The sequence below is a fragment of the Lampris incognitus genome, chromosome 9, assembly GCF_029633865.1.
Source record: "Lampris incognitus isolate fLamInc1 chromosome 9, fLamInc1.hap2, whole genome shotgun sequence".
Classification (NCBI taxonomy): Eukaryota; Metazoa; Chordata; class Actinopteri; order Lampriformes; family Lampridae; genus Lampris; species Lampris incognitus.
The window spans coordinates 41,895,773-41,907,117 of record NC_079219.1 but is presented as its reverse complement, the minus strand read 5'-3'; the positions used below and the strand labels follow the sequence as shown (position 1 = coordinate 41,907,117).

Here is an 11,345-nt window from a genome sequence, read left to right as displayed (position 1 = left end):
ATTCTTCAGCCAATGTTAGCTTTAGCTTTTAATTTCAGATACCTTACTATATTATAGCGAATTGAGGGGCAGTCTGGGAGATCGTCGCCACAGCCGGGACGCGGACCTGTGTCTCCTATTCCGCAAGCGACAACGTTAACCAGTCGACTAAAGGGTCCGACCCGTTTGCCAGCGACCAACGTGTCTACTTATCCATGCACGTTACAATATACAGGTTTGAATATGGCAGCATTTGGTGCTTTTCATAGCCTAATAAAAACGTCTCAAAAGCACTATCTTCTGGCCAGGCCGAGGCTGAAGAGGTCATTCAGGCTTATGTTGTATGCTAGCCTTGCTTGTGGGAAGCATGTTCTGCCTCTGGTTGTCATATTATCATATCGTATGACATGTCATCACCCCGGAAGTGAAGACCAAGATGGCTATTTCAGTATAATGAATGAAGACAGACGCGTGGTGTCAAGTTCAGTTACCGTGTTGGAATCATGGCTGTATTATAGTAGAACTGGATACGGCACCGCCGCTGAGCCTTGCAGCCATTTTTTTCCAGTGGTCACTCGCGATATTGCAGAAAAAAATCCCCTGCGGCCCAAAAAGCATTTTCCCCGATAGACCACCATTGTAAAAGAGACGCTTGTAAAACTGTTGACAGGACACCTGCAGCTATAATCAAGGTCAATTATTACTCTTTGTATTGTATATTTTTAAGCTACGGGGCTTTAATCTCTTTTTAAAAAATCCAAAAAGCCCAGAAAAATCATTTTTTCCTTCTTTTTTCTGCATGACGGCATGGCTGTGTATGAGCCGTTCTCATAGCCTAGAGGCATGATGGGAGTAACACTACTGGGCATATTCAGTGGGCCCCATGTACCAGGCGAGGCGAGCAATTCTCATAGGAATGAACAGGTGCCATTTTTTGATCCGGTATCCAGTTTTACTATAATACATCCATGGTTAGAACAGATACAAGTCCCTGTGTGTGTGGTCGATAGCTTCCTAACGGCTTCCGGTGTATGACAGCCTGGCTAGTCAATTACCTATCACCTAGACCCCATAACGTCATCCTTTTCAATAGAAAGTGCAAACACAACAGCATCAGATTAAGTTCTTAGAATACAAATACATTCTGACATAACAATTCTAAACTGAACACAAACAACAACCAAACAACTGTTCCATAAATTGCCATCTAACTTTTATTTTCTTTCTTCTTCTTCTTCTTCTTCTTCTTCTTCTTCTTCTTCTTCTTCTTCTTCTTCTTCTTTCTCTCTCTCTCTCTCTCTCTCTCTCTCTCTCTCTCTCTCTCTCTCTCTCTCTCTCTCTCTCTCTCTCTCTCTCTCTCTCTCTCTCTCTCTCTCTCTCTCTCTCTCTCTCTCTCTCTCTCTCTCTCTCTCTCTCTCTCTCTCTCTCTCTCTTTTAATTAAGTCCGGGTCTCATAATAGAGAACAATTCAACATTTTAGAACAGTACTTACTTAAAAATTGAACCTGTCATGTGGCTTGCACAGCCTTCCCACCCGAGAGTTAAGTGTGGGCTCTGGCAGGGGTAGTGTAGTAGACCAAAAGCGCCACCTAGTGGTGGTTAAGCTAGGCTCTCATATACCCCGGGTGTTGACTGCTGCGACAGTCGGAGAGTTACAATAAAGAGGACAAGACGTTGGGAATTGGTCTCCGGCTCAAATCACTGTTATGAATATATTAGCAGTATAAGATAGATCCAGATAATATAGAGAATATATTACAGTGGCGACGAGGATGGGATACCATTAATGTGAGAAGGTAATCCCAGTAGTTAATAAAAGCGGACGAAGCAACGGGACGCTACAAGCTAGTTTACAGCCAGCTAGCAAGAAAAGACTAGCTAGCCAAGCACAAGCATGGCGCATTTCATCGGCAATATTGCTGAATACAAGGAAGGTAAAGAGGACTTCGAGTCGTACCTTGAAAGATTGGAGCAATGGATGATCATTAATGAAGTGGAGGACGGTAAGAAGGCCAATGTTTTCCTGTCTGTGATAGGCGCAGAAGCCTATGGCCTACTAAAGAACCTCTGCATACCAGAAAAACCGAGTGGCCTCACGTATGCAGTACTGAGCGGGAAACTAGCATCCCATTATAAACCCAAGCCACTAATCATATCTGAACGTTTTAGATTTCAGAAAAGAAACCAACTAGAAAATGAGTCAGTGTGTGATTATGTGGTTGCTTTAAAGCACTTGTCCACACATTGTGAATTCGGTCAGCATTTAAATGAAGCACTGAGAGACCGATTTGTTAGTGGTTTAAAGGTGGAGGCTATTCAGAGAAAGTTGCTCGCAGAACACAATCTGACTTTTGCAAAAGCATGTGAGCAGGCCTTATCTATGGAAATGGCGTCAAAGAATACGCTGGAGTTTGCCAGCAAACCAAGAGGAGCTGCAACTGTGAATAAGATAGACAAGAAGAGAACAAGCAAGGGTGCGTGGAGAAGCAAGTCGTCCACCTGCGAGTGGAAAAGCAAGCGACCTACCAGTGATAACTCTAGACCACAGAGAACAGAAACGCACCAACCCTGTTACCGATGTGGAGGTAACAACCATGCAGCTCAAGTATGTAGGTATAAAACCGAGACATGCCACAAGTGTTCCAAGGTAGGGCACATAGCAAGAATGTGTAAAACTAAAAATAGACAGGGACATACACAGTATGTGGCTGAAGACCACAGTCCAAGTGAGAGAGGAGATGGAAATGAGGATGAACTGTTTGGTGCGTATCCGATGAATACAGTGTACTCCACGAATACAGTTGGTAATGGAAAAAAGGACATTAAGGTCAATATTAAGTTAGAAGGAAATCCTGTAGACATGCAGCTTGACACAGGAGCTGCCGTAACCCTGGTATCTGAGATAGTGTACAAGGAACATCTCTCACACCTGCTACTGAAAGAAAGTAAAGTGCGTCTGTCAACCTTTTCCGGTGAGAAAATTCCGTTGATGGGCCAAGTGACTGTCAATGCGAAATATAACAACCAGAGTGGAGATTTACCTCTTGTGGTTGTGAAAGGTGACAGACCAGCCCTCTTTGGCCGTAACTGGCTGGCCAATTTTAAACTAGACTGGGCAAGCATATTCTCAGTTACACCAGCAGGGGGCAGTGATAACACAGATGTAGAGGCAGTGTTACAGAGACACAAAGCAGTATTTGCTGAGGAGCCTGGCACTATTCGTGAATTTAAGGCAAATATCATAGTGAAGCCAGATACAAAACCTGTCTTCAGAAAGGCAAGACCAGTGCCATACGCACTAAAAGACGCAGTTGAAAAAGAGCTAGATAGGCTGGAAAAAGCTGGTATTATCTCAAAGATAGACCATAGTCAGTGGGCTGCCCCGATAGTAGTTGTACCCAAATCAGACAAGTCAATTCGTATCTGTGGAGACTATAAAGTCACGGTTAATCAGAGTGTGGAAGAGGAGACCTATCCACTACCGAACGCCGAGGATCTCTTCGCCACACTGGCCGGGGGCACTCTCTTTAGCAAATTAGATCTCTCACATGCCTACCAACAGCTTGAGTTAGAGAAGGACTCAGAGAATTATTTAACAATAAATACCCACAAAGGACTGTATGTTTATCACAGACTTTTATATGGAGTGTCGAGTGCACCTTCTATGTTCCAGAATGTGATGGACCAGATACGACAAGGCTTAGAGCATGTGACCTGCTTCCTCGATGACATACTAGTCACAGGCAGAACAAGAGAGGAGCACCTGAGGAACCTAGATGAGGTTTTGAGCCGACTGGAGAGCTACGGGGTAAGAGTGAAAAGAGCAAAATGTGACTTCATGCAGGAGAAAGTAGAGTACCTGGGGCATCTGATAGATAAAGAGGGACTTCACCCCACTGAGACAAAGGTTGCCACCATCGTAAATGCACCGCAGCCCACAAACGTCACAGAGCTACGGTCATTCCTAGGACTGTTAAACTATTATGGCCGTTTCATGAAAGATCTGTCGACCCTATTGCAGCCACTACACCAACTCCTGAAGAAGGAAGTCGAATGGAAATGGACACCAGAGAGTGCAGCAGGATTCAAGGCTGCCAAAGAACAGTTAGTGAAAAGCTCAGTAGTAGTACACTACGACACGCAGAAACCACTGAGATTAGCTTGTGACACATCCCCTTGTGGGATAGGTGCGGTAATGTCACACATAATGGAAAATGGGGACGAGAAACCAATCGCCTTTGCGTCACGTACGTTGACAGAGGCAGAGAGTAAATATAGTCAGATAGAGAAGGAGGCGTTTGCCATAATATTTGGCGTGACCAAATTTCATAAATATCTCTATGGCCGCAAATTCAGTTTAATAACTGACCACAAACCCCTCCTTGCCATCTTAGGACCCAAGTCAGAAATCCCTACACTAGCCGCTTTGCGTATGCAGAGATGGGCACTGAGGCTTATGGCTTATGACTACAGTATAGAGTACAGAACGTCAGCGGACAATGCAAATGCGGATGCGTTATCTAGACTGCCGGGGAAAGAAAAGGACAAAACAGCGGAGGAGAACAGCATTTTTTATTTCTCATTAGTAGATGAGCTACCCGTGCAGGCTACATAAATTGCACAGAGCACTCTCAAGGACCCAGTCCTATGCAAGGTACTGGAACTGACCCGGTCTGGATGGCCGAGTTACATCAACGATGACACACTGAAACCGTACTTCAACCGAAGGAATGAACTATCTGTGGAACAGGATGCATTCTGTGGGGAATTCGAATTATCATCCCACCAGCACACAGAGAATGACTACTGTACGACCTACACCAAGGGCACCCCGGAGGGTGCAGTATGAAAAGTTTGGCGAGGGGCTATTTATGGTGGCCTCAGTTGGACAGTGATATCGAACGAGCAGTGCAGCAATGTGATGCTTGTCAGAGTGTGAGGAAACTACCAGCAGTAGCACCACTAAACTGCTGGCAGTAGCCTACGAGAGTGTGGCAGAGGCTACATATTGACTTTGCAGAGAAGGATCAGCAACATTTCCTAGTGTTAGTAGACAGTCATTCAAAATGGCTTGAGGTGATCCCTATGGCAACAACTACCGTCGCCAAAACGATCGAAGTGCTGCGGAGCATCTTTTCGTCCTACGGTCTTCCTGAGGAGATCGTCTCGGACAACGGTCCACAATTCATCTCGCTGGAGTACAAAACATTCCTGAAAAGCAACGGCATTAAGCAGACCTTGGTGCCAGCTTACCATCCTGCTTCTAATGGTGCCGCAGAGAGAGCAGTCCAGACGGTGAAAGCTTCACTTCTGAAACAGCTGCTCGATGAGAAGAAAAAAAAAGCCCCTATTACAGTGAAACACAGGCTCGCCAACTTCCTGTTGTCATACAGGACCACACCACACAGCGTTACAGGTTGCACACCAGCAGAACTGTTCCTCAAACGTCAGCCTAGGACCAGGTTCAGCCTGCTGAAGCCAGACCTCGCTCGAGTGGTGGGGGACAAACAACAAAAGCAGAAGGACTATCAAGACCAACCCGCCTCGAAGCTGAGACATCTGTCAGAGGGGGACTCAGTACTGATCCGAAACTTCCGTGGAGGAAAGGAGAGGTGGGCGACAGGGACAGTGGAAAAGAGACTCGGACCAGTCACCTACCTGGTGTGGAATGGAGTGAACCGACGTTCAGTCCACATTGACCATCTGCTGTTCGACCGACCCTCCAGTCCTCCTGAGGCATTTCAGTTTCAGGATGACCAGATGGGTATCAGCAACACCTACCCTGCAGTTGCGGATTTGGGGGGGGGGAGGCACACCTGGAGCCATAGGTGCTAGCCCGTACTCACCTGAAGATACACCCGTTCCAAGGATGCAGGCTCCGGAGAAGCTTGCAACACCCTTACGAGGTTCGGTGGGCAAGGCCGTGTCGCCTCCTCACCTAGCATCCACTTCCCCTGAGGTGGTTGAGCGCCGGTACCCTCAGAGAGAGAGGACACCTCCAAAACGACTGTCTCTGTAAGATCAGCGAGTTCCTGAATAAAAGAGTCCTGAGAGACTACATTGTTCAACTCCTGTTCAGAAAAAAATGTGAAAAAGAGTTCCTGAGACTGATATGTAAATGGGCAAATGTGGGTCGAAGTGGTTTGTGTAACCAGTAATGACCAAGTAAAAGATGTTTAAAGTAATTTGCCATATCAGCATGTTTTAGAGTGATAATATTTTATTAGGGGAACTTCATAGTTTAAGGGGGAGGAGTGTAGTAGACCAACAGCGCTACCTAGTGGTGGTTAAGCTAGGCTCTCATATACCCCGGATGTTGACTGCTGCGACAGTCGGAGAGTTACAATAAAGAGGACAAGACGTTGGGAATTGGTCTCCGGCTCAAATCACTGTTATGGATATATTAGCAGTATAAGATACATCCAGAGAATATAGAGAATATATTACAGGTAGGGTTAGAGTAAGTGTGGGTTCTGGCAGGGGTAGGGTTATGGCCGTGAGCAGGTGAGCTTGGTGGGGAAGGAACCTCACCCCCAGTTTGCTCATGCCTCAGTTCTGTGCACCTTGCCCTCAGGTCTGGTCTATGATCTGACTCATCAAGGTGAGTGCATGGTGTGTTGTCCTGGTTTGATATCTGCTCTGCTCTGCACAGATCCACCCTGTTGCAGTGGTAGAGAGAACCACCGACGCCCACCAGATAAGAGTGTGGCGCGACTTTTTGTAGGCACATGCCCTGTCTCCAACATCCTGTGTGGTCACCCAGCAGTGGTTTCATCCTGATTGTCTCACCCACCTCCAGCTCTGGTAGGTCACGAGCAGTCCGGTCATAGAAGCACTTGGCAAGCTGTTTCTTGTGACACAGTTTGTCTGTGACCCCGACCACGATGCAGGGCTCAAGTAGCTTGTTGGCTATGGGGATATAAGTCTTCAGAGGCCTTGACAGGAAGCGCTGCTTTGGCTGCTTCCATGTGTTCGGTTGGTGTGTTCCGCCAGTGTAAAATGGCCTGCCAGGGGTCGTTGCCATCACGTGCAGCCCTGTGTAACAGATTTTTAGCAATCTTGACAGCTGACTCCACCTTGCTGTTTGCCTTTGGGTGCCTTGGAGAGGAGGTCATGTCGTTAAACTGCCATTCTGTCATGAAACGTTTGAACTGGAAGTTAAACTGTGGCCCATTATCCATGATGACCTTGTCGGGTTGGCCATGCCTTGTGAATTGTACCTTGCAGCGCTGTCTCTGCAGACAAGTCTGGGAGTAGTTCAATCTCCCAGAAGTCAGAGTATTGATCAACGATAAGAAGGTAGTCTTTTTATCTGTGGCTGAATAATGAATAAGTCCATGCTGAAAATCTGCCAAGGCCTTGTGGGTAGCTCGTGCGACAGCATGGTTTCCTTTTGCTGTTCCTGAGCATACTGGTTGCAGGTAGTGCAGTTGCTGAAAAAGTATTTTATCTCTGCCTGCATGTTTGGTCAGTATAATATCTCCCTGGCCTGGTGGTAGCATGCATCGCCACCAATGTCACTGGCATGTAGGCGGGTGAGCATCTCTGGTTGTAGTGTTTTGGGGATAAAGACCTTTTGACCTCTGAACAGGATGCCGTTTGGCACACTGATCTCATCTCGAAAAGGCCAGTATTCTCTCACTGCAAATGGCGTTTCCTCTTTCAGGTCCGGCCAACTGGTGAGAACCATGGACTTGACTGCAGGTGTTCGTCCTTGTCCTTGTGTTGTCTGACCTGGGCCAGGTGGTGATCTGTGATGTTTCAATAGTCTGCCTGATTGATCTGTTGAACATCTTGTTCCTGCAGAAGGGAGCAGATGGCATGTCGCTGATATGCTGTATCCATCATATATTTTCCAGGATAGACTATTTCTTTTTAGACTCATCCCTTCTTAGTGAAGTCAGATCTGTGTAATATTTGGCAATTGTCATATCAGATCCCATTGACACTTGAAATTAAACTTCTCCAATCTCTTGACAGATCACCCTCCTTGGAAATTTAACTTACTATCTGATGAGAAATTTCACCACAACCTATCAAAATCTATAAAAACATTCCTAGATACAAATATAGCTGAATCCATCTCCCCTCATTACTGTGGGAAACATTGAAAGCATTCCTAAGGGGCAAATAATTTCCTATCCCTCTCATATAAGTAAACAACGCAAAAAACAACTTCAAGAATTAACAGAATCAATTTAAACATAGATCGCCAATGTTCCACAAATCCTACGCCAAAACCCCTTAAAAAAAGATTAGAGCTACGATCACAATTCACTTTGCTATCTAAAAATAAGGCAGAGCACTAATTACTCCATTCTTGTGGTTTTTATTATGAGTATGGAGAAAAAGGGAGTAGGCTTCTTGCTCATCTATTAAAACAACAGTCTGCATCTCTGCTTATACCTCAGGTGAAGGACCCTGGTAATAACCTGGTGACAGATCCTAGTGACTGAAATTTTTTTTTACATAATTTACTCCACTTTATACACCTCTGAAGCACGAGTAGACAATTTCAAAATGATACATTTTTAAACAATTTAAATATTCCAACAATTAGTGAGGCTCTGGCCTCAGATTTGGAGAGGCCAGTAGGTCTGGCAGAAATTGTTACAGCTATAAGATCAATGCAGAGTGGGAAGATGCCGGGTCTAGATGGTTATCCTACTGGTTTCTATAAGAAGTTTGCTAACAAGCTCTCTCCTCTTTTGCTTAATATGTTCCAAGACTCAACTGAAAAAGGTCAGTTACCTTCGACACTGTCAAGCATCCATATCCCTCCTACTTAAGTAAGACAAGGACCCCTCTAACTGTGGATCCTTTCGTCCTATTTCACTTCTTAATGTAGATGTCAAGATCATTGCAGAGGTGTTTGCTCTCTGCTTAGAATCAGTTCTAAAATGTCATCTCTGAAGACCAAACAGGCTTCATAAAAACATCGGCATTCATTCTCAATTATTCGTAAACTTTTAAATAGTATCTACTCTCCCAGTAACAACTCTTCTCCTGAAGTGGTCATATCCCTAGATGCGGAGAAGGTCTTCGACTGAATTGAATGGGGCTATTTATTCACAGTACATGACAAATTTGGTTTTGGTAATAATCTTATCACATGGATCCGTCTTCTCTATTCCTCACCACAAGCTTCGGTCTGCACTAACTCTATAACATCTCTGTTCTTTAATCTCTCTAGGGGAAATCGTAAAGGGTGCCCACTATCCCCACTGCTTTTCGCTATAGCCATCAAACCACTTTCCATAGCACTACAGGCTTCATCATTATTGCAAGGTGTGAGAAGAGGAGGGGTTGAGCACTGTGTGGCTTTGTATGCAGATGATTTATTAGAGTACTTAATTGACCCTGAATCTTGTTCATTAACAATTGTCTCGCTCCTTGAGGATTTTGGGTAATTTTCTGGGTACAAATTAAACTTTAATAAAAGTGAATGCTTCCCCATCAGTGAGAAAGCCCTATAAATTCGACAAGCTTCAATTCCATTTCACTTATCCTATTCAGGTTTTAAATATCTTGATATAGAAATGACTCCCTCCCTCTCCTCTCTTGACACAGCAAATATCACCCCACTGCTAAATCAAATGAAACTTGATTTCAGTAGATGGAGTAGCCTGCCACTATCATTAACTGGTAGAATCCAATCAGTAAAAATGAACAGTCTCCCGAAGTTTTTATATGTATTCCAGTGTCTCCCTATATTCCTCCCTAAAAAAATTTTTTTCACAGAATTAATCAAACAATCAGCCATTTTATTTGGGGAGGCAAACACCCCAGAATTAGCCATACTCTTCTTCAGCGATACAAAGAAATGGGTGACTTAGCTGTTCCCAGTTTTATCCATTACTACTGGGCAGCGAATATACAAAAATATATAATTTTGTCTCCATGCGCCAGAATCTAGTTGATGCTCATTAGAGGCTCAATCATGTCACTTGTCTTCACTTCCAGCATTTGTCTTTTCATCACTCCCTATAAAACCATCTCGCTACACCTCAAACACTATCGTACTTTCTACTTTAAAAATATGGATCCAATTCCGACGTCACTGCAAATTCAAAACATCATCTGTATTAGGACCTATCACCAACAATCATCCATTCCCTAGCTCAACCCTTGACTCTACTTTTTCTACAATGTTTTAGATATTTATTTCACAATGACACATTTCCCTGATTTGGTGATCTACATAAAAAAATACAATTTACCTTGCTTCAATATGTTCAGATTTTTTCAAGTGCCTAACTTTATACATAAATAATTTCCTCCATTTCCTTCTCTTCCACCCCAACTCGCTTGGGAAAATGTTAAACCCTATCCTTCCTGCTCAAAAAGGGCTAATATCATTCTTGTATGAGAGCCTCTTAAGCTTAGAAAATCGTTTAACTCAGAAAATCAAAGCACGCTGGCAGAAGGAACTAGATATTGAGCTAACAGATGACTATTGGGAGGGAGCGTTAAAACAGGTTAACTCCTTCTCATCATGTGCCAGCTTAACACTCATTCGATTTAAGGTTTTACATAGAATCCATTTTAGTAAATCCAGGCTAGCTGAGAAATGTCCAGGCTTAGATCCAAGGTGTGACCGTTGCTCTCACTTACCCGCAGATCTGACCCATATGTTTTGGTCATCCTCTGCACTTCAAAATTATTGGTCTTCAGTTTTTAACACCCTTTCAGATGTCTTAGGAGTCACCATTGAACCAAATCCACAAATCACCGTCTTTGGAGTGCCAACAAATAAATGTTTCTTATCCTTGAACACTAAACAAAGTGATATTATTGCATTCATATCTCTTCTGGCTCGCTGAAGATTATTTTAGCCTGGAAGTCTCCTTCATCACCATCACATTCTGGATGGTTAAAAGATGCAATGTCATATTTAACCTTAGAACATTTTAAATATATCCTTCATTGGCTGCCTATGAATGTTAGATCTGACTTCAAGGTGCTTCTGCTGACTTATAAAATCCTTAATAGGTTTGCCTCATCTTACCTGTCTGATCTCCTTAAACCATACATTCTATCTCGAGCTCTCCACTCTCAACATACAGAGCTCCTGCATGTACCCAAAGTTAAAAAGACATCAGCCGGTGGAAGGGCCTTCTCCTATCGGGCGCTGTATGTTGAGACAATGCTGGACATTGCTTGAGCCAACAGGGACCATGGAGGGAAGCGAGAGTGCTAATTCTATATACTAACAATAAAACCATCCATCCAACCGCCAGTCCAACACAGTGCCCCCACACACACAGGGACAATTTAGTATGGTCGATTCACCTGATCTACATGTCTTTGGACTGTGGGAGGAAACTGGAGCACCCGGAGGAAACCCACGCAGACACGGGGAGAAC

General features: G+C 44.2%; 1 protein-coding gene across 1 annotated transcript; it reads left to right on the top strand.

Moving 5' to 3' along the window:
* Window positions 1–3,247: 3,247 nt before the first annotated feature.
* Window positions 3,248–9,184, top strand: LOC130118544 (uncharacterized protein K02A2.6-like; the record flags this gene model as incomplete). Its single annotated transcript, XM_056286989.1, has 3 exons — window positions 3,248–3,947; window positions 4,122–4,363; window positions 9,173–9,184. Coding segments are annotated over 3 exons (954 nt in total), but the record flags the coding sequence as incomplete, so codon positions are not given.
* Window positions 9,185–11,345: the final 2,161 nt, after the last annotated feature.